We start from the raw sequence: 25,448 nt of genomic DNA on the forward strand, positions 1-25,448 counted from the left end.
ATACATTGACGTTTGTCATATTTTTTTCAAGCGTGACATTGGACAATTGTCACTCATGATAACTAGATGTAGTGGCGCACGTTCATTCTCCATACTAAACTTGATAAAAAATGAACTAAAAATGACTTAAATAATGATTTTCAATAATCATTGAAAATGATGTGTAGGAAATAGATTTTAGCAATGTAATAGAAGGCTTCACCTCTCAAAACGCGTAAAAAGTATTGCTACCTTAAACTTTTGGTGAAAAAAATGTAGTTAAAACTTTTATAATAATGTATCAATGTTTTATTTTCTTAAACCAAAAATTATTCAAAAGTAAAATTTTTTCTTTGAAATTACTCATAAAGAGCCCGAGGGCCCCCAAAACGGTTCTGCTTTTTGGATTATACATTTTCAATTTAAAAAGTTTTATATATTACCTTAACGCTAGTTTCGTGTACAAAATGAATAAATAATGAAAATGTGACCGAGCTTACACTTTATCGTTCTCATTTATCTGCTATATAACTAAAGTTTTTCTGGAGAGTATGCATAGCGCTATCGAAAGACGGAGCTCCAAAACTAGCACAGCAGTACGTTGTAGTTTTGGGAGGTAATGTCCCAATAGTTTCGTCAAGAGAGCAGTCCAAAGTTTAAAACAATTAATGTTAATTTTACTTTCTGTGTATTTCACTATATCTCAAAAAATTATAAAAAGAATTTGAAACATTTTTGTTCTCAGTTATAAAATTCGTTTATCCAAAAGAAAATTCTATGCAAAATATAACTTATAGTAAATGCTCATTATTTTATATAATAATAGTCGAAAAATATTTATAATAATATATATTAATAACTGCAAGGTAGAAATTTTTTTCAAAATTTAACTTTTCACTAATTGACCGATTTAACTGAAATTTTGCTATTTAAAATTGCATTCCTTAAAATGATGTAAAAAAATTTTCTACTATACAATTCAAAAATTTTAAGACTTATGTTAAATAAAAAAAGAATGATCATTTACTAAAAGATATATTTTGAGTGGAATTAAATTTAAATAAACGAATTTTACAATTGTGAACAAAAATCTTTCAATTCGTTTAAAAAGTAAAAAAAAGAAAAGTAGTAAAAAAAAAATTAACATGAAGGGATCCAAACTATTGGAACCGTATCTCCAGAGTTCCGGTTGCCCCCAATATCTTGGGGGCCAGACATTTACATCACTAAAAAAAAAAAAAAAAGCTGGCTTATTCAGAGAAAGTGCATTTTTGTGTCTGATTTCGTAAAATATTGTTACTGTAAGACTGTCTTTTTTGTGTTAAAAGGGCATTTATATTCTATTCCTTTACTATTTGATTAAAAGGGGCCACATACTGTCTTTGGAGATTACTGACCTCATTTCAAATCAACTTAAATAGAGTTTAATACTCATTATATGAATTATTTGTGTTTGCTTATGCTTTACTGCTACTTTATAGCCTGAATTAATAATGCTTTGTTTTTTTAATAAAGTGGAAAACAGTATTCTTTCTTCTTAGAATAAATCAATTATATTTTAAATGGGAATAAAAAGTACATTGAATGCTTAATTTCTGAATCATTTTGATCAATATTAATGTACTTAAGTGTGTACTCAATAAAAGTTAATTTAAAAAAAGGAGCTGTTATGGTACATTGTTTTCAAAAATGCTGCAAATCAAGTTTCGTTTCTTTTTTGCCTACTATGGCAGGTAACACAACTTTTTTTTTTATTATAATTAATTTAAGACAGAAAGTAAGATTTGTATACTATTGAATTTGTAATCTTTGTTGAGAAGAATATAATTACATGTATAGAATTGGCATGTGATGTGAAGATGTGATGATGAATTGGCATGTGAAATGTAAGATACATAATATGTATCTTCAAGAAATGATAAATAAATGAGATACATTTTATTTTGATAATTTTTATTTTTACCTTTTTAATTATTTTTTAGTGGTAAGTAAGAGCACAGCATATATGTAAAAAGTACAAAATAGGACACACGAAAAAAAAATATGTTAGTTGGATCAGAAAATTTGAAGCATGTCTATTTTTTTTTGTTCTTATACAATAGAGAAAGAGTATTGGTAGACAGCTTGACTCTATGATGGTGCAATCACGTAAGGTTTATGACAGCTACTAGTGGCAACATCCTGAGAAAAGGAGCAGCTAAAAGTCTTGTCTGCTTATTCAGCTGTAAAATAGAAGCATTTTTCTTGATAAAAAAAATTGAAATCATGTTACCTTAAAGTTCTGCAGTGGGTCAGAATCTAATCTAAGACATACATTATATTAATATCAGACAACTATGCTAAATAATAAAGAGCTTAATTATTTTTTATGAATTTAAAAAATTTACAATTATATCTATTACATATAACAAAATTAATGACTAAATTTTGACTTGTTATGGCACAGAGATATTCTTCAAAGTGAATGAGTATCTGCATAAATCATAGTAGAAACATGAAGTCCTGGTAAACATATCTCACAGAAAAGCTTTAAGCAGACAATGCTGTGAGATTATTCTCCGGGACAATTGTAAATCATCAGTAAAACAAACAGCAATGTAAATACTAAAAATTTTTTTTATTAAAAACAAATTATATTAAATATTTAAAGAATAATTCCTTAAAAAATCTAGGTAAAAGCTAGAAGAGAACAAGTTGCTTCAAATTAGTATTGCACTCAAGATACCTTGTGAAAATTTCAATGGATGGCTAAGTATATAACTTAAAGCACAGCTTTTTAAATTGTAAATCTAAAAAAGATTGAAAACATTACTTTGAATCAACTTGAGTAACAGAGTGAAAGGGGACATTTAACACAAAAGTATAGATTTTATGAGAAAATTTTTAATAACCAGGAAAGTATTATAAGCATGCACACATACAATTATATATATATAAAATAAAAAATGCCCACGATTTATTAAACCTGGCTCATCCAACATCTTCCGGGACTACTTGCGACACCGTCAGAGTAGTTTCACTACACTTTTGGGTGGAAGTGCTACTCCAACTCATACTTTGGGATTTGGTGCATTCGTCACTTAAAAAATCTAAACATAAAAAAGGAGTTGAAAAGGGTGTTAATATCTGAAGGCATGTTGACGCAGTTAACAGAACATTGGAGCACACATCCACAATTTAGGAAATCGCTCTCGTGCTTTGCTAGTCGACCAAAAAGCTTTTATTAACAATAAAAAATTGGCCCACTTCCTCCATGCATGTTTAACTTGTCATGAGGTTGAACTAATTCTCTCAACTCAATCTTCTAGCATTCAGGTGCTCACTCAAGTATTATAGTTATAATGGGTTTTGCAAAAATGAATTTTTGAATCACATAGTTACAGTCTAGTAAAAGAAGTAAAAACTAAAGGAAGATAGTTCTCATTGTTACAATTTTAAGTTATGTCTAAGTGTTGATAGGTTACTGGGTTACAAAGTTACATTGAGAGTTAAATTGTTAAAATTAAATAAATTATTGTTACGAGAGGTTTGATGCTCGGTTTCTTATTTTCAATTCTTTTGCAGGTTTTCCATTTAATCAGGTTATTTACGACTGAAAGAGAGGGGTAGTGTCTGATTAATCTTATTTAATATTTCTATTGCAGAATCCATCAGAGTTTAGACATAAATAACAGCATTTAAAGAACAAGACAATCACAGGATATTACATCACAACATTTAATAGTTAGTCACAGCACAGATTTTTTTAAAATTTATTTTCTTTGCATATGACATAAATGAGCTCACGGCCAACTGCTTGATCGGCGGGTGCACTGCCTACGGTAGAACTTAGTTGCAGAACTGTGGTGAACAATAATTTTGTACAAAATAAGAGGTAAACAGCAGAGCAACAATTTCGTGCTTTTGTATAAACAACTGAAGTTTATTTAAAAATGATAAAAGATTTCGCTTTTGTAAGAGATAATAAGTCTGTGTATAGTTCATTTTGTAAATATACATCTTTAACATTAGCTGATAATTGTCTTTGCCAGGTCCTGTGAATGTGCCATTTACATAGCAAACGTGAAACCTTTTCAAAAATCGTATTGAATGGATCAGCTGTAAATTTATTATTAGTCATTATACAATAACAATTTAGGTTTGGAATTTTAGATTTAAGAGAAAGAAATACTTAATGGTTTCTGCATCTAAACTGCTAGTAATAAAATGTGCAACTGGATAACTATGTCAAAACTCTGTAACTGAAGTTTATCTAAAAATATGATAAATATTTGTGTTATGAATTAAGCTAAAGAGACTTTACTACATCATCAAGTAAAACTTAAATAGAACATTAAACAAGGAAACCCATATTTCTTTTAGACTGCTCTTATATCTCACAACTTGCAAACTTAATTCTTTATTTTGATCTTTTAGAACAGACACATTTACAGACTGATGGCAGAAATAACTAACTTTTTAAAAAATTTACATAAGCAACTAACTTAACTTTCTGATACAAGAACAATGTTAACCTTAAAGGAGAAAAAATAAATCTTCAAAAAATAACTAAAGCATTACACCAATATTAACAAAAATATGGTTTAATAACACAAGCCTGCGAAATTGAAGTTTTTGAAAAATACAAGAGAAGTTATTGTTGATTTATATGTTATTTGATGTGCTGATTTCGAAAATGATCTTCATTTTTCCTAATCACATTAGGATTTTTTGTAAAATCGATATTAATGTTTTTACTAAAATCCTATTTGGAAAGGAATTTTCTCAAACAAATTTTCAAGTACTATCCAGTAACTGTTCTCTTCATTCATTTTGATCTATGTAAAATTTAATCTTGTGAAAGAAAATTGATTTTTGAGCTATCAGCTAATTTTTTATAGGTCAAAATGAATAAAAAATACTGTTACCAGACCACACAAGTCACCTCTGGTCGAGAGAAAAACAATAAGTTCCTTGCGTTTAAACTTTTTATATCAGTTTCTGGAAAAAATCACCAACATACAATTTTAATTAATTTTTTTTTATTAAGATAGCTTACGTAAAATTGACGATTGACCAAAAATAGCAAATATTGTGTATGTGTACATGAAAGTTTGAAACAAATACAAAACAAGCAAAAAACTTATTGGTAATTTAAAGGTAACGTAAAAAGGAGAAAAGTTTCTATTTAAGGATATACTCGTTTTCCTCTGAAACTTATTTTTGATGATCTTCTTTTATGCTAAATCTCAGATCTATCCCGAGCTATCATCGAACAGTAGTCGGCGAGCATGTTCTTGTCCCATCTTCCTTGATATTTACGCTCCATATATCTGATATCTTGATGGAACCTTTCTTCTTGTTCTTCGCTGACTGCTCCTAAATTATCGGGTAAAAAGTTCACATGTGAGCAAAGGAAATGCATTTTTACACTCATGAAGCTACCCAAAGTTTTAAATTTGTCCAGCATTTTCATTACAATTTCCTAATAATCAGGATCCTTGTAATTACCCAGAAATTTACTGACGACATCTTTGAAAGCAACCCAAGTTTCCTTTTCCGTTGCTGCCGTGTCTCAAATTCTTTATCCTTCATGAGTTTGCGGATATCTGGACCAACAAAGATTCCTCCGTTCAACTTGGCTTGGGATAAACCTGAAAACTTTTCGAACGGGTATTTGAAACAATCGCCATATTTTGGAACAGCCTTGACAAACTGCTTCATTACACCTAATTTTATATGTAGCGGAAGTAACAATACTTTTTTCGAATCAACTTAGCTGTTTCGAATAACGTTCTTGGTGCCTGGGTCAAGATTTTGTCTTTTCAGTCATTCTTTTTTTTACCCAATGTTGAGTCTCGTCACGGCTGTCCCATTCACAAATGAAACATGGGAACTTTGTAAATCCACCTTGTTGACCAAGAAGCATGGAGATAACTTTCAAATCACAGGAGATGGTCCAACTGTGTCCAACTAGTTTGTCTAGGACGAATACCAGGTTTTCATAGCATTCTTTTAAATATACTGAGTGTCCAACTGGTACAGATGCATACTGGCTCCCATGATGAACAGCTTTGAGGCTTCTTTTAGATGAATCTATAAACAGCCTCCACTCATCTTTTTCGTAGATGACATTAAATTTGCTCATCAATCCAGGAACATCAGAACAATATACAAAGTTCTCCTCTTCATCAAAGTACTTAATAAATTCCTTTTCACGATTCCTGTACTAATAAAATGATGTTCCTTTGGCCAATAAGTTTTTTTTTCTTTCTGTCTGGAGCCTAACAATTCATCTGCCTCTTTCAAAAGGCCAAGATCACTGCTCAGATAATTAAGTTCAACCTGAGAGAAGGGCTGAGGTGAACTGGCTACAGGTGGCTTATATTCAATATCGGAGTCTTGAACTTCTGGATGTTTCAAGTCTGAAGAGATGATTGGCAATTCAGTTGGAGGCGCAGGCTCACCAGGTCCATAAGGAACGAGGCATATAGCCGATTTAATACTATCAGGATAAGATATTAGCCTTTGATTTTTCTGGTTATACCCACGAACATAGCAGGAACAAAAATAACAATCATCAAAGTGGTTTTTGGGCTCCCTCCATGTCATAGGAATTCCAAATGAAACACTACACACAAACTTTATAGAGAGCCCACGATTTGTTCTGGTCTCCTAATTTCATGCCAAAATATGCTCCATTAGTTGTCTTACATAGTCTGTAATGCTCCTCATGCAATTTTTAACAACACTATACTCGCCGCATACATAACAAAAGCCACCTGGGAAAGTTTTACAATGTCTCGAACTCGAAGTCATGTTTCACGAAACACACAGAAAAAAAGCAGACGTTAAAGTCACTCCCTATTACGTTTGCTAGTGTTTCTGAGAGGTCAGCGAACCTAGATAAAAATTCTCGCGACGCTATTGTTAGAGAGAGATTGTGACAGAGTAGTCATAGAGGGCTGCTTTTGTAGATTTAACCTAAGTAGAATGCTGGTCAGTCAAGAAGTTAAGCAATTCAAAAACGAAATTTTTTTATGATAAATGTTCATAAAAATTCCAGTAAAACTGAATTTTTCAAAAAAACGCAACGTGATAGAAAGTTTTCATTATTATTTTCCATTTCAGCACCAAAAAATACATTAAGTTCAGCTATCAGACCCCTTGAATTTTTTTCATCGAAGGCCTGTGTAATAAAAGTTTATTAACTTCCAGACATAGTTTTTTTTCTTCCTCTCTTCTTCAGCCCGCATTTGATTTAGGGTGAAAAAGAGAGACCTTATATTATTTTGAATGTTTTATAAGTCAAAATCAATCCTACTGAATATTGATACATGACAATTCATCATTTATTATGAAGTAAGATTTAAATACTTTTAAAAATGACATTAATTTTATTTCTCCCTATTGATAGAAATTGAATGCTAAAATAATAAATTTTTAAAAATTGATAAAGAAAAAAGAAATAATTTTTTTAAAATAATCAATATAATACATTTATTGTTTATTAATAAAGGAGGAAGATACTAACCAGCCTTTCTTTCTAACCAACCAGCTTAATGTATTTTTCTTAGCCTGCATTTGATTAAAGACAAATACTGGGAAACATCAAAAGATAATTATTCTGAACTTAATTATTTTATTAAAATTTTAATTTACAAACAGAACACTATAACAATACAGTTTTAAAAAAAACACTTAAGGTAAAATGCCACCGTTAATAATATTCAATCGCACAATGTCAGATTCGATTTAAGCGAAATCTTTCAAGTCTTGAAAAGTGATTTCACGTCACTCTCTGAAACCGAATTTAGGACGAGGGTCAGGGAGAGACTGACCGAGATGTGTTATCGGTCGATTAGAGAGAAATTCAAATTGGAATGTAGAATCGCAGTCAAAATAGTGTTGAATCAACTTGCACCTAAACAAGTTGATCTTATTCTGGGAAAGGAAAACAACATTCATCCGAACATTGTTAAGCTCACTTGGTGGTCGAGTTACACAAAGTTTATTCTAAACAAAAATTTTAGAATTTCAAGTCGAGCGCATCAGTACAGAAAACTATATTACGATAAGGAAAGCTTTGTTATCGTAAGGGAAGAGGATGTGAAGTATGCAAGAAAGGCTATAAAGCGATTGCATAAACTTAAAGTCATTGTTCAGAAGGATAATACGCTATCTTCCATAAGTCATTTAAATTCTTGTAAAAATAGCTTACTGATAGAAAGTACATAAAAAGAAATTGCAACATTTAAGTGATTTAACTATTATTTAAATTTTGCCTATTCTACTTTTCAGTGTAGATTCAAATTCAGTGCCTGCCATTGGAAAAAAAAAACTTTTCAGTCTGATTATACGAGCTAATAATTCATAATACATTTATTACTTTAATTGAAATAATTAAGTATAATTAAGCTATGTAACAAAATATTGCTAGCTGTTGAGTAAATAATACATGAAATTCATTCAAAATGATGTTATGTAAAGCATTACTCTATAATAGGATTTTAAATAATTTATGATTTGAAATCTCTTAGGGAGAAAGAGAGATATTTTCTAATTATGCTATTATGCTATTTACAATCACCCAGGCACTAATTAAGTTAATTTCTATTAGATGTCTAGTATGTTTTTAAGATGTCACAGTACCTTTGCAACAATTATTTTAAATAAAGATATAATCATTCATTTTGTGGATGCTTTACATGCTCATTTAACTTATAATCAATAATTTATCTTCAAAAAGTAATTAAACTGTTTAATTTTTTTAACATTTTAAAAAAATTTGAAAAAATTCAAAAATTTTAAATCCCTAAGGCTTTTTTATTTGAACATATTTTCAAAAAAATTTTTTTCCCTTGGTGCTTACCATATTCATCTTAACAATTTTGTGCATTTATTTGTTGATTAATCAATTAGAATATTTTTGATAGATTATTTTGTAAAAATGTAGAAAAAAAGGTTAAAAATTCCTGTTAGGTATATATAACATGCTGTAAAAATTTTAATACCTCATAAAATGCTTATTCCATGCACAGTTTAAATAAGTGTATTATACTCAAGATAAAAAAGTAATAATACTTAAATAGAAAAAATTCCTTAGGGATTTAATTAAGATTAAAACACAAAATTATCATCAATGAGGAAAAGCACTCTAAAATCTGTCTGCTGTGCAAGTTTCTGTATTAGGACAATCTAAAATCAGTCATAACTTTTTTAAAAATGTAGATAGATAGATGACTTTTTTTCAGTGAATTTGAAATAGTTTAAAGTTTTATTATAAGCAATAAAAAAATTCGATACTTTGGTCATTTTTTGGGTACTGTGACCTCTTAAAAATATTAAATTTTTTTTGCAGACATAAAGCATGTGATTGAAATGGAAAGTAATGAACATAAAAGAATAAATGTATTTTAAATGCAATTGAAATATTTGACTAAAATTTCAAGTATTACTCAAAGGTCTTAGAAATAATATTTCTTTTAAATATACATGTATTAAAATAATTTAAATATCACATTATAAAGTTAACTATTTGATAATAGTAATTATTGTCCAATATGTCATTTGCAATATTGATAAAAACTAATAAAAATTTCATAGCAAATCAAATAATTCAGATGCATTTAGTTTATTATAAAAATAATTAACGAGTGGACTTTAAATTAAAAATATTATCTTCCTGGCTTTTTCATTTTCCACTTTATTTTTCATTTGAGTATACTAGGACATTTATCAAAATTAAAAAAGCAAGCCTCTCACAGAGACATAAGTAAACTTTTCTTCTGTTATCTGTTCAATATTAGATGGCTAAATATATGGTTCATCATTAAATTGGAAGCATTTGAGATGCAACAACATCCTCAAAAATATTCATAGAAAAGATCTGCATAATAAATGTTATTGTGATTTCATAATTAATGTCATGAAATTACTAAAATATTTCTTGTGAACTTAGCTAAAAATTTTTTTTTCCTTTTAACTCTGAAATGTAAACTAATTATAATAATTATAATAAAAGGCTAAGAAATAGAAGTCCTATCACTTTTTCTTTTTTATTTGTAGTGAAGAGCAGTTCTGGTATGATAACAACAAATGAAAAGGAACAATTCTGGCACCGCCGCTGGAATAGAACACATGAAGAGAAAGGTATTTTGTTGCCGTTGAACATAAAAGAATTTGAAAATGGTTTACCCTACCTTCCAAAAATATATAAACTTATAAATATAGATTTTATATGAATGATAAATAGGTTTAAGTAGCATTCAATTTTACTCAAAAATGATAACTAGCTACAAATTAGATTAAAAAAAATTTTTAAATTTAAATCAGTGACATTTAAAAAAAAAAAAATCTAAGTGGTTTAAATTATGATTTTTCCTCTTTCAATACCTATTCATGTTAAATAATTCCTTGTTAACAATGTTTGATATTTCTGATTCATACCGAAATAAAGACAATAATGTTATCTTTTTAACATATTAATAACTGGTACATTCATATATTTTAAATAGGCATTAAGAAAAGATGTTGGTGCATGCAAAAGTCTCATTCAGACATGTATTCTTTAATCCAACATGCTAAGCAGGGCATGTATTAAAATGTTGAAATTTTTTAAGCACTAGGAGATCCTGAATAACACACAAAAATAATGGGTTAGCGTTATTTTTAAGAAATATCTATAAATTTATTAAAGAAAATTATTTAGAGTCATATAATAATAATAAGAACAAACAGGTATGAAAGTTACAACAATAAATTTAACATGTTAAGCAACATACCGAGCTGGTTCCAAGAGTTTTTTAGCAGTTACACCATCTCCCTGCTTTAACTTGATCAATGCCAATTCAGTCATAGTGAAAGGTATCAAATACATATCATCTTTAACTCACTTTTCACTGAAATATTTCCAATTGTTTAGGATCACAAAAAATATAATTAAACAACCAAAAAATCCTAAAGGACTTTTGAAATGAAATCATAAGTTTTTCTGTATTGTTTAGCTTTATTCATTCACATATAGCACGAAATAATTATTTCTTATATTTTAGTATTTTTATTATTCTTTTGAGGTCAAAATGCAGCAAATTTATATTTTGTTTGAAAATATTCATAAAAATTCATAAAAAGAAGTTTTTAAATAATAACATGTAATATAAGTCTTATAATGTATAATGTTAATCCTTCACTAAATAGTTTTTTTCTTCCTCTTTTTTGAATCAAATTTTCACTTAATCATAATACTTCATTAGAAATTAGAAATTTTTCTCCACTTCCATAAACTTTCTTGTCTTTAGTTAAATAAACTCAGTAAATATTAATGGTTACCTTTTGTAGAAAAATATCCAACATTCTTTTTCTTATCTAGGGAAAAACTATTATTTGGAAAGGAAGTAAAAAGTTTCTTTTAAAACAAAATTTCTTAAAACTTTATGTTAATAAGTAAATCAAAATCAACCAACTACTTTGTGATTCATATGTTTATGCTTATTATCATCTTTTTTAGAGTATAACAAAAGTTTGAAAAAATAATGGACATCAAATATAGCTTAAAAACATAGAAAAAATATTACAAAAATAGAAATTAAATTTTCAAAGCATGAAAATTAATAAAGTCCATTTCAACAAGATATTTTTAAATAATGCAACAACCATTTTTAAACTTTTATCAACATTAATTTTACTAATATAAATCTTTATATCAAGAAGCTGGGAGAAAGCTGTGCACAATTCTTATTAAAATGTAAATTGTGGAAAACACTTTGATTAAAATTTATAAGAAAGCTAATATGAACTAATTTATTTAAGTAATGAATCACAAATTAAAAACTGCCAGTAATTACATAGGCGTCAGAATCTAATAAAACAAATGGGATTGATGAATTAGTCACATCAATTATAAATTAGCTATCAATAATTTTAAAATAAATTTCATTCAACGTATTTTATTTTAATATACAAATTAACAAAAAAACAAACACTGGTTTTCATTATTGTAATAATTGTAATTTAATTGAGACAATTATCAGTCAAGATCAGTAGACTACTGATGGACTCTGGTCTACTGATTGAACTATATTTTAGAGTGAATATTTTTAAAGATACATTCTCTTGTAATTAAATTGCAGAAATTGTTATTGTTAGAAATTGATCAACTTGTATTAAAGATTTTAAAATTTTACAATATGATCTACAGATTTAGTTTTTAGCCAAGTTATAGAAATAAGCACCTGTACATTGTTTCTAGATTATATTAATTGAACTGTATTTGTGCTTTTATTTTTATTCGTTAATTTGTAAATCACTCAAGTATTCAGCGGTAAATTACGTGCATGTTAACTAAAGACTATAATACTTAAGTAGTTTTATACAGTATTTTAAACCGAGTTTTCATTTAAACCCAAACAGCCAACAATCAATATAAGGACTCTTGCTGACTTAAACAGAGCACTTAAATTATAGTATAGTGAGGTAACATATATAAAATAAAGGTTCTAAAAATTTAATTGTTAATAATTCTTACGAGGTAGATACATTTTTTTCTGTAATTTAAAAAATAGATAAAACACTTCTCTTTAAATACTTCTTTTAGGAATGAAGACATTTAATTTCAAATGCTATTATGGAAAGTTTCATGGAACCAGGTGTGCCAAAAATTACGTATGATTCGAAAAATTAAGCAAAGAATGGAGGATATTTACTAAAACATTTTTCTTGTTTAATTTCAAAATTAGATACTAAGATTGTCAGCAGATGGAATCTATGGCTACAAACACCATTGTTCCAACTAAAAAAGTATTTGCAAGAATGTCATGTCTAAATTAATGTCCTTAAACTTGGCCAGGTTTTGCTGCATATGGTAGTCATTTAGAAAAATTTCCTTCTGTTGTCTTTTAATATTATCAGAACTTTTGTTCAATTATGTGCAACTAATTTTGAAACTAAAAAATTACCTAGTTTCTTAAGAACAGTAGAAAAGCAAGTAATTCTATCACCTTCATTTTTTCTTTAGTTAATATTTCAAATTCTAGGTCATTTTTCTGACAGCAAGTATAATGAACAGTAAAATAACATTGCATGCATCAAATGGGACTTTCATATCTTACATTTTAATGAAGAGGTCTATGCAATAGGGAAGCCTACAAAAAAGAATGTAAGCTATTTATAAAAACGCAAATGAAATTAGTCAGTCTATAATATTGCATGTGCAAATAAAAAAAACACACAATAGCAAATAAAGCTAATTACCAATAATTTATTCATTCAAATTATTTTAAAATTCAGTCGTTTAAAATCGTATCAAGAAATGACTCCACGGAAACAATCTTCAACTTGATTGATGCGACCCAAATTAGCACCGCTGACTCGACCAAATTATATACACCTCTCAGTAATATTAATCATGTCGTGTGCCCGCTATATCTAGATAAATATGATTAACAATAACTAAAAACACACAAAATTCACTGAATTGGTTAAGTAAGAACATTTTAAAAAGTGCAATGTCATTAATTTTGAAACTTCACAAGAAACTTGATTTATGAGTATTTTACAAGATGAAGTTTTAAATAAATTTTATCTAAAACTGATTTTGCCAGCTAAGTGTTACACAATGAGTCAAGATGCAACAAGTTTTCAACTGTGATAAAACTAGTGCTTTTATATATATATATATATATATATATATATATATATATATATATATATATATATATATATATATATATATATATATATATATATATATATATATAAGTGCTTTTTTTATATATATAATTTCTTAGGGACAATTTCACTTCGATATTCAACGTTTTTGATATAAGTTTAAAAACTATTTTTTATCACAATCAGGCTGAGTTATGAGAGCGAATGCAAAATATATGCCTATTGTGGCAAAATGACCGATGCACAAAAACTAAGTGACAGCACAATAGACTACACATAAATATTTTTGAAAATTAAAAAGAATAAAACAATTTTAGTACTTAAAAAATTTTAAAAAATAAGAATCAAGGAGGAAAAATGTTTTAAGAAATTAAAAAGAATTCATGAAGAACGATTTTAAGGAATAAGAACTTTAAAAAAAATGAGCCCCACACCAGACTCCAAAGAATGGAAATTAGTACTTGATAACAATACTGTATTTTTCACTGAGGAACCAAAGTATCAATCTCAGACATGATAAATGTTAGTGTATTTTTTTTATTTATAAGATAGACAAATGATTCCTGAAAGAAGAAATTATCTGAATTTTCTTCAATGTTGTTTTCTTTTAGTGCTTAATTTTTTATCTTTTCGTATATAAAAAATAAATAAAAGACTTACAGACAAAAGAAACATTAAAACAAACAAATTCCTCCATAGTTGAACTAAGTGTGGCTTTAAAAAAAAGAAGAAAAAAAGATATTAAAGTTTGTAAAATCTATTGCAATAACTGAAAAAAGATTGATGATAAAAACCTCAAGTATTTACTACGAAATCGCACAAATTGAGCAGGTGAAAAAGAAGTTAATCAAATGTATGTTTCGAGATTCACATATTATAATTAATAACACTGTACTAAAAATATTGAGATTTTAAAAATATTCAAAATTTAGCAGTGACAACTGCTGAAAAATTGATAGAAAAACAACAGTAGAATTATCGTATAAGATTATTAATATTCAGTTGCGCAATTTGAATTTTCTGTATCATAGTAATATCTGTGTTTTAAGATATCATGTCCTCCATGAACTCCAAAAAAAAAAAAAAACTTAAATCAAGTCTGCGAAAAATCAATTACACAAATAAATACGTGATTAGAATTTCTCGCTTCTTAATAATATTGTATGAAAATATCACGATTTAAAAAATCCTGATGATATCAAGTAGCAAAAACTTTAAAAACCTCAACTAAAACTTGGTAGTGTCCTCGTAAAACAAACGATAATAATAAATACATGAATTGAATTTTGTGTGTCACAATAATATTGGAATTTTAAGAACCATGAGAAAATCAGTAGCAGTAACTGCAAAAGAAAAAATAAAACATCGGAATCAGGAATTATAATGATATCCAGCGAGTTGAAATCTCCATCTACAGTTATCATATGAAAAATTCAATCTAATTGCATCCAATTAAAAAACGAGAGCAAATATATAATATTGACTAAATAATTCCTTTATTACAAATCGGAATTTATGACATATTTAAAATCAAAGTTTAAAAGGAATGAAAAAAAAAACACCATTTTTTTTTCTAGGGAACGATAATTGAAATGTTTCCATTTCAGAATTACTTTGAAGACCGTCAACTTAATTATTTTTCTATTCGCCTCCGTGGTTCATTAATTTTTACCGAAGAAGTTATTACAGATGCAAAGTTTTATAAGAGTTAGTTATTACAGATATAAAGCATAGAAACTCAAACAAATCTGCTGAAAAAAAGTTCTTTTGGATCTCATTAAGTACTCAAAAAGAAAAAAAGAGGTGCTTGTAAAGGAGGTATAAATTTCATGTTAACTAGATTTTGTGTAAGTGGTAAAATTTAAGTTTTTGATTAGCGAAATTCCGAGAAAATTTTGTTGAAATATAAATTATTGATTTACGAAAGTCCGTGAATCAATAATCTTGAGATTCGCGGAATTCTGCAAATTAACAGAAGAAACACATGCCTAATAAGAACAAAAATTCCAAATAATCCCAATTTAAAATGAATTTTAAAAATCAAATTGAATAAGTCAAATATATTAAAAAAATAATAGTAGATAAATAAAAAGGATTCTACCTATACATTATTAGCCCTTACTGTTTACATTCAAAACTGCAATGAATTTATCTTAAAAAAAACATACCTTTGGCATCTCAAAGACTAGAAAATATAGTTTTGATTTTGCAAAGAATATTTTCAGTAAGTTCGCGAGATTTTGCTATCATTGGAAAACTGTTCCAATTATACACCAATTCCTAAAAGAAACAATATATAGCTGTAATGAAATATTACAAGTTACAAAATTATAATGTTATGAATAAATGTTAAAATAATTTATAGTGTAATGAATAAAACAGTTTAACACATTTAATCAGCAATATATATATATATATATATATATATATATATATATATATATATATATATATATATATATATATATATATATATATATATATATATATATATATATAACGATTGTATTCTAGAGATTAAAAATGCAATTTGAATATTTAGTAAAAACGGCAGCTCTAGACACATTAGTTACCCATAAGATTTCTTTTTGTGTGTAATGCAGATTTTTGCTAAACATTTTTAAATAAAAAAAATTACAATAATAAAAATAAATTCTGCACAAAAAAAATCAAATTCAATTTAACAAAAAATAGCTGAAAAATAATATTGACCCACCGGAGGAAAGATTAGGTAACAAGCAATTGTCCTTAATTAAGACAAATAACCTATTAAAAATACACATAAAGCATGTAAAAAATTTCGCCAAATAATGTTTTTTTTTCTGAAAAAGTTCCCCCCAGAAGTTTTTTTTTTACGTAAATGAAAATTTTTTTTTGGAAATATCAATTATCTCATAAAAAATAGAAGTATATTAAATTTAGAAATATTTTCATAATACTCTTTGTTATCTTGTTTTCTCATTTATAACTAAAATAATACTAAACATTTACATTCATTATGTAAAACATTTACAACAAAAAAAAATGGATAGTTTTAAATCACATATTGAATAAAAATAAGGTAATTATTTATACTTAATTCATGAATTCATTAAAATAAATAATACAGATCTCAGTGAGCAATGAAGTGAACTCAGTGAACTGATGTGTCAAAATAATTACTGTTTTTTGAAATAAATTTCCCTTCAAAGTACAGTATTTTTCTCTAGATACATCAAAAATAAATCTGAAAGCTAATTTAGATTATAGTTTAAAAAGTCTTTATTAACAAATTTCCTAACATAAATTTCTTTTTCTTCAATTTTCTAAAGTTGTAACACCTAATATTTTCTTCATGTTTCTCATGGCCAATCATAAAAAATGAATCATATGACCAGAATAAAAATTGCAATTTAAATATTATTTTAAAATCACTGAGGTTTAAAGTAATTATTTCCGTAATTAAAACTTATCTTTAAAAATTATACTTGCATTTAAATTATAATTATATTTTGTTAAAAAATTCATCAACACAAAAATTGTAGTTGGGTATAATATTAGGCAGGTGAAAAACTGAAAACTTTAGCCAAAACGCCATCTTCTTCACGTATGAATAAACACCAAATTTACAAAATACAGAATATGAAACTTCTCATTGAAAAACAAATTATGAAAATAATTTTAGAAACTAACAAGTAGTAGGTAATAAATTTTTTTTAAAAAAACTAATTATAAAGCTTAAGAACACAGATTCTTTTCTTTTAAAAAAAATAAGTGATATAATTCAAAGATGATATGAAAAACTTGTGATACCTATGGTATACTAACAAAACTCATGATATACTAAAAATTTAGAAATGCAATAAATATTTCTTTACATTTTCATTTTAATATTTATCTGTGTTTAGAAATAAAAACTTGTTATTAAACGAAATTTGAAAATATTTACAACAGCCAGATAAATGACTTAGTTTAAAAGAAAGAATGTGTGTAAAATATTCAATTTACAAATTTTTTTACAACAATGAGCTCATAAGTAAATAATCAATTTATTTAAAAAAAAATTGATATCAAGAATCTTTATTTAAATAATGATAGTAGAAAATAAAGAGAGTAGAACTTGTAAAATGTAAACTTTTTAAAATTGTTTGATATTTTAAGAATGTAACAGAAAATAATCAAAGTTTAATTAGGCTAAACTTAAAAGTTTAAAAATAATGTTTGTAAACAAAAAATAATTTTAACTTAGGCAAATATAGTTTCAAAGAAATTCATTATACTACACGTAATTTTAAAATATTTAATTTTCACTTTTTTCTTAAGCAATCAATTTCATTTTTAAAAACAAAATAATTTGCCATTAATTGAACATATATATAACTAAATAATATATATATAACTAAAGTAATAATAAATAAGCTTTCACTAAACAAAACAAGTTTTTTTTAAATCTAATTCAATAAAATCTTAACAATTAATAACTAACATATTTTAATTTTGATATTTCAATTTGATTTTAACAAAAAAATTTAATTTATGAAATATGGTATAATCAAAATAAAAGCTAAAAATAAACATAAAATAATTGTTACATTTTTATATAAATTGACATCACATGAAGAATATATGTTAAAAAATACTGAAACTGAATATAAACAGACTCATTGAATATTTTTGACTGGTAATTTAATAGCCAATATAAAGAAATAAAGAGTTTATAACAAAGGAATATGGTTAAATGATATTTAGAAAAAAGAATTTTAAAAAAACTGGGTCAAAGATTATATTCTTTCATTTTCAAAAATTTAATATAAAAACTAAACTTTAATTTTTTTCAAAAATTTTTTTCTTTCAAAAAATGAAGTAGAAATAACAAGAGAAATAGTTCACACTGCTTTTTGTATATACAAATAATTACTTATAATTATTTATTTTTTATTTATAATTTTGATTTATTATTAAATTACAAATACAAATATCATGTGTATCAGATATTAATCAAATATTGGTTTTACCCATGAAAATAATGTTTTAAGTCATTAAACTTAATAATGCTGGAACAATCAGACGACCTTTCTGGGACACAAACTTGACAGATTTTCATACTACATACTTTTCTAAAGATATTGATTTACCAGCTAATCACTGTTTTAAGCTTGGAACTTTCCTAAAACAGCACATAAAATAAACTGCTTAATATTTTTAAAATTCAAGAAAAATAATTTAAATGCTACGTTGCAGAAAAAAAGAGCTAAAGTTCCAAAATGAGATAAAATTATATTACTTTAAAAACTTATGATCATAAAAAGTTTTCCGCAATGATATTTAAATGTAGTCTTGTTTTATAAGCAAGACCTTTAATGGAAAATAAGAATAACCTAACATAGAATGGAAATTAAAAAAATAATTAACATAAGCACTTATTTTTGTAACTGCCTAAATAATTGCTTTATAATATATATTTCAGTTCTTAAACAATAGCCCTAACCAACTTAAATAATAGTGTTTTTAAACTTTATTATCAATTATAAATTGTTGATGACCACATAATAAATGATGAACAAGTAAGGATATGACAAAATAAACAACATTGCAAGTACATAAAATATACACAACAGCAGTATTTTACTTTTCCTCAAACTTCTTTTATTTATAAAACAGCTATAAAGGTATAATTGGAAGGCATATCAGCCTGGTAATTTATGAACATAAAAAACAAACAGAAAAAAATTAAATTCTAAAAATATTTTAATGTTTTTTTCAGTTTAAATTATTCAAATTTCAAATAATCACTGAACGCATGTTAACAAACAATATTTGAGAACAAAAATTATTTTTTAAATAAAAAAAGATCATCAGAATCATGCTCCTCTAAAATACTTATGTCATTAAGAGTGTCCTAAGAACCTGTTTTTATAATTAGAAAACATTTTTAATTATTTTAACATTTTTAATTATGTTTGTATAGTTAGAAATTTTTTTTAATTTTTTAATTCTTTAAAAAAAAAAACAAAGATTAAGCAGTTTCAAGAAAATTTGAAAATATTATTCATTTATTAACTAAAGATATCCAAGAAACTCTTAAGAATGCACGAATTCTTAATAGATTACATTCACAGATAAAGACAAGCATTTCTATAATCATTACTAAAATAAATCTTACTCCATCATTTCTGAAATAGTACCTTGTAATTCTGTTTTTCCTTCTTCTACCATCATAGAGAGAATTGAAGCATGAACATAAGTATAAACCACCGGAGACCACTCTAATCTCAATATATCAGAGCATTTTGCTGTTTCTTTCCAATCACATTCAAAGCTAATCGAAATATAATAAAGTTTATCATATAAACATTGTATGTTCACAATTATACAAGTTTTTTTTTCCTTCTAAAATTAGACAGGAAAGTTTTTTTTTCCAGTTTCAAGTTATTTCAAAGCACATTCTAGAGCACACATGCTACTTTTTCGAATTAATTTTGTAGGTGTAAGAGGACTTTTCCAACATGTTTGAAAAGCACAAAATAGTCTCTCTATCATTACATAAAAAAAATTGAGATTGTTAAAATATTGAAGAAAGACATTAAAAGAAACAAAATAGCAATTGAATATGGCATTGACACAACAACTCTATATGATACTAAAAACATTAGATTTGAAACTTTAGATCAGTATTCAACAAGAAAAAAGATTTAAAAAAATGATATTTTAAAGATCACATAGGTTCAAAACATGGGCATTATCCCCCCCCCCAGTAATCGATGATGACTTTTAATGTGGTGCTAGCACAATTGGGGGCATTAGAGCAGTATTACTTTTAGAAGGTATTTAATGAATATAAATGAAATTAGTACATTTAAAATTTCAGTCATTTTTTGTTTTATATTGAAGAATTATATAAATGTCTAACTCAGCATATAATATTTGTTATCAAAGCAGTTATTTTGTTAAAGTTGTTTGAATTAAAAAAACGCTTTTTAAATACTGTAATACACACTGTATATATCATAATAAAAACAGATAAATACATGTGTAGAAAATACTGTAAAACACACTAAACAATTTTAATGTTAAATGGCTCTGAGATCTTAGTATCAATTCAACTTTTGTGACTGTGGTTTATTTATATTACCCTTCAGAAGCTCATAAATTTTTTATTTGAGAACTTGAAAGTATTAAATTTTTTTTCTTCTTTTAATTTTGACAAATTTTAAAAAGAAGTTTCGAATATTTTTAATAAATCCATTTTCTTTTTTAACATTCAAAAGAAATAAATTAAAACATAATTATTTTGGAATTTCTTATTGTCAATTTATAACATATAATTCTCTAATTTAATTTTGAAATATGTTTCTCTGTACTAAACACACAAAATGAATTGCAGGTTTACTTGGTTACATTCTTACATAACATCACTTCATTCACATCTTTTTAAGTATTTAATTTAAACTTTAAAGTGATGTGCAAGTACTTAAAAATTTTACATATTAGTTAGTTCACCAAAATTTAAGTAAAAGATGTTTCCAAACAAATACATTGATCATTAAACCTGTTAGGCATAATTATTAGAGTATCCATACAAAAATATTAAAATTCGTAAAATGAGACAAAAAATTTTTTATTATTATTATTATTATTATTTTGCAAGAACGCACTGAATATTTTTTGACTTGCAAAGTGGCGGTAATCCAAAAAAGGTAAGGAACCTATGATGTCGATCATTATATCATAAGTTCTTATTAAAAGTTAAAAAATTAAATTCGTAACATTCCATTTCTAATATGTTAAAATATGTACTATTGGAATTGCTGATTCTAAGCCTGGAAAGGAAATTTTCGTGAAACAATGTCCAAGTTGTTTAAGTTATCCAGATTTTTTTTCAAATTTTTAAGATATTATTTTTCAACTAATAAAACTTCATACAGAGAAATGAATTTTGTTTCAATTTTTTGTAATATGCTTTAAAATAATTTAGAAAATTTCTGTTGCAATTATACTATAATTATGAAGCAAGAATGTATAGCCCTAGGTAAGAAATTCAACTTTTGCATTTAAAGCAAATTTAAAAATCTTTGGACAGAATTGTAAACTTCATTTATCCAACGATAATTCCATGCAAAGAATAAAGTTTACAGTAATTTTAAAATATCTAATTTTACATGGCAAAATACAAAATTTGAGGAAAATCAATCAGTTTATGAGAAATGGAATTTTAAATGTATTATTTTTTTATAATTTGATTTCTCAGGAACTATTCAACCGATTTTACTCAAAAAGTTTTATTTTGCCATGTAAAATTAGATACTTTAAAATGATGTAGAAAATTGTATACCTTAACAATTCAAAATTTTTTTGACTATTACTAAATAAAATAACTAAAAATAATAAATATTTTTAGCATGAATTTATTTTAGGATAAACGATTTTTATAATTGTTAGTAAAGATTTTTCAGTTTGCTTAAAAAGTTCTGGAGATATGGTCAAATTTGCAAAAGGTATGTTTATTCAGAGAAGATACGTTTTTGAGACTGATTTTGTAGCTTAAAATATTGTCTGCACCAATTAATTAGCATATTTGAGGTCACCCCATCAAACCATTAAAATTGAGTCCTAAAATGTGAAAATCTGACCATTAGATCAAAAGTTATTCAGGATGGTCCGTTTTTTTTGGCATTGTAAATAAAAAATAAATAGAAAAATTTTATAGTAAAATATGAAATTCTTAACACACAAACTAACTATAAAAATTTAAACTTACCATAAAAAAGCTTTTGTTTTAAGATATTTTTATCAGTTGTAAAAGCTAAACAAAAGTCTACTATGGTGAAAATGATCTCAGGTTTTATTATTTCTGAAAGTTTTAGTGAGATTAATTTTTCATAACGTAGTTTTTACTAAAACATATTATTCTGGTTGATTTTTTGCAAATAATAATAATACTTAAAATTTTAAAAATTCTGGTCAGTTAAATTTCAGATAGTTTGGGCATTCACTGAGTTAGGATAAAAACAATGATCTGATTCTTGTTGCCAAGCTTGGAATTAATTAATGTGCTACAATCTCTATAAAGTAATGCTAAAATTTAGCTTAGATAAATAGTATTAAAGAAAGAAATAGTTTGAACAAAAAACAAATGATTTGAGACAAAACAATTTAAACAGTTTAAATGATTTGAAACAGAAAGCAAAACATAATACAGAGAAATAAAGATCTTCCAACTAAAAAAAAAAATTTCTGTTTTGTTTAAAACATTTGTTATAAGTGCTGGAATTCTTTTGTGGTAGTTAAAAGAAAAAATGAACTATGTCTAGCCAATTAATATTAATGAAGGAAAAATGTATTAATCTTAAAAATATTTCCTAAAACATTTTTTTTTTTGTTGCTTATTATGTTACTTTCTGCTTTATAGATGATGAAAATCATTGAAAATTTAATAAGAAATAATTTTCAAGGCAAGCTACATAATTTTTTTACCTAGGGGTAATAAATAACTGAGCAGGTATGCAAAATTACTATCTGAAAACATGGACTTATCCGGTATTCTTATAATCACTTCCAATTTTCTTTTGTTTGTTTTAGAGTCATAACTAACTGAAGAGACGTCAAAACAAAGATTTATGATTAGCTGAAAGTGAAAATACACCAGAGGAAGCAGTTTTGCTAAGATATCTTTCCAGTTCAATGTTAGAATGATGGCATTATTTTATTTCTTTTGGAGTTAATCTAAACTATTCAAAGTAATTACTAAATGCACATTTTAAACATACTATTTTTTGTAAAAAATTTAGTTTTAAAAACAGGGTTCAAACAGAGATCAGAAGAAGAGATCCAAGGAGTTCAATAGTTTAAGGACTTATCAGAAATTAAAAAACTTTGTGTAAAAGATAACTAGACAGTTTGTTTTTTTTAATTAAAAAGCAGTTATTATAAGGAACTTGCAAAAATTTATAGTTTGCATATTTTTTTTAGCCCTTTTGAAATAAATTTTGTCAAACTTCATCAAGAAAAATAAATAAAGTTATCACTTTTACACATAAATACAATTTCCAGTTTTAAATATTTAAATAAATCTTGTTAAAGTACAGATGTTAAAGATTAACATAAAAACCTACAAATCTTATATTTTTAAATTTGAAAATCTAAGGCATTTTATACAACAACAAAAATCTCAGTAAATTATTAATTAAGTTTGCTTGTAACATGTAAAATAAAAATTATTTGCTGTTATTTTTTTCTTCTAACTCCTGCAATTGAATTTTTTTTCTTTTAAAATTTTTCTTAAACTATTAGATTTTGACAGCTAAGACATAACATTTAGTTTCCCTGTTTGGACAACAAAATCATCAGCATACTTAGTAAGTTCATTTATGCAACACAATAATCTAAGTACCAATTTAGAATTCTAAGTAGTTCCAAGTACTCCTTGGAGACTTTTTTATTTCAAAGAAGTTTCTAAGGAGTATAAGGAGTCTGTATGCACCCTGTAAAAACTATGATATCTATTTTTGACTTTTTTCCATTTAGATTCCATTTTTCTCTGTTCAAAATAAAATAATAAGTTAATTTCATAACAAAACATTAGTTTCCAACTGAAGAATTTATTGGTTGAAAAAAATATGTGAATGGAACACACAATGTTATATTAATATAGCAGTTAAATCAGCTAACTAGACATTGGCTTAGTTTTCATATTTCTTGGCAATACACGTGTTCATTTTTTATTTTTGCGCACTCTGAAAGAAGTATTTATAATTGAAACTGATATTTCTGATTTTTTTTTTTTTTTTTAGCTTTTGAAATATTATTTATAGGTTACATTTATAATGTTTTCGTGATGTTAAAGTTTTAACCTAACGGCAATGATGCATCCCACCCTCTGCACTTAGTGTTCCCCCTGCAGCACTTAAATTGAAATAAAATGCATATTCCTTGAGAATTTGATTATTGTACTTTAATAAATAATATTATATTATAATATTTAAATGCAATCAATAACCATATTCACTAATACAACACTGGAGTACAGAGATTATTCTCAGGAGACAAGTTACCTTGTCTGTCGCAATGAAAGAGTTAAAACTTAATGATACTATTTCTGAAAAAGGCATTTCAAAGTCTAATAATATAATTCAAGATTCCTCAAGAATATATTTATAACATATGTCTCATTAAATAATATTTTTGGTTTTAAATTGACAGTTAAAGTTATAACAAAAAGTATATTATCAGTTAACAGGTTAATAACCTAAAGCAGGGGTTTCCAACTGGCGGAAGCCTTTTTTTGAGGCCCGCGAACTAAAATATATTAGTTGTCATTTTTTGTGCGGACAATTTTCGTAAAAAGTCTATATGGGTTTAAAATACTATTGTTGTTAATAAAAACCTAATTTCTTCGTTTCTGTGAAATTTAACATACCAACAGTGCAAAAAAATTTATTTCTCGGGTTTTGCATCCAAGAAAATATTTATTCCAATACTAAAATAATCATGTATGTTGCTCTTTTTTATTTCATTTTTTGGTATTTTGTGAATATAATTCAGCGTGTGTGTATCATAAATTTTCTCGAAGAAATTCTCCGAATTAACTTTTTGAAACCACTCATTTTGGACGGAAATATTTACACACACATTTATAAATTTTAAATGCAAAATTTCTATTCTCTGGTGGTTCCAGCAGACTAACCTCAATCTCCTCATTGAGAATGAAACTTAACCATTGAGAATGAAACTTTGAGAATGAAACCTCAAAGAATGAGTCCCTGGGGAATTGATAAACACAAGGATTCATTGTACATTTTAAAATTTCTCACTCTTACAACGACTTAACTTTTCTAGACTTATAT

The 25,448-nt window shown here is 26.1% G+C and overlaps 1 protein-coding gene across 9 annotated transcripts in view; it reads right to left on the reverse strand.

The window, feature by feature from the left end:
- Nucleotides 1-1,915: 1,915 nt before the first annotated feature.
- LOC147816187 (uncharacterized) overlaps nt 1,916-25,448 on the reverse strand; it is a 72,611-nt gene continuing 49,078 nt past the window's right edge. Inside the window, exons 7-12 of one of the 9 annotated variants that reach the window (XM_087158346.1) lie at nt 19,791-19,924; nt 15,795-15,906; nt 13,210-13,383; nt 13,068-13,100; nt 10,743-10,859; nt 1,916-2,201 (exon numbers count right to left, since the gene is read on the reverse strand). Coding sequence is in view for 2 of the 9 variants with exons in the window: in XM_087158342.1 (XP_087014468.1) it covers nt 6,106-6,570 (465 nt within the window). In the remaining 7 variants the exon portion in view is untranslated. The other 8 variants (XM_087158345.1, XM_087158350.1, XM_087158347.1 and 5 more) reach the window with 8 other exon arrangements.

This window comes from Parasteatoda tepidariorum, chromosome 2 (genome assembly GCF_982258835.1).
Source record: "Parasteatoda tepidariorum strain Cologne lab strain chromosome 2, Ptep-v5.0, whole genome shotgun sequence".
Lineage (NCBI taxonomy): Eukaryota > Metazoa > Arthropoda > Arachnida > Araneae > Theridiidae > Parasteatoda > Parasteatoda tepidariorum.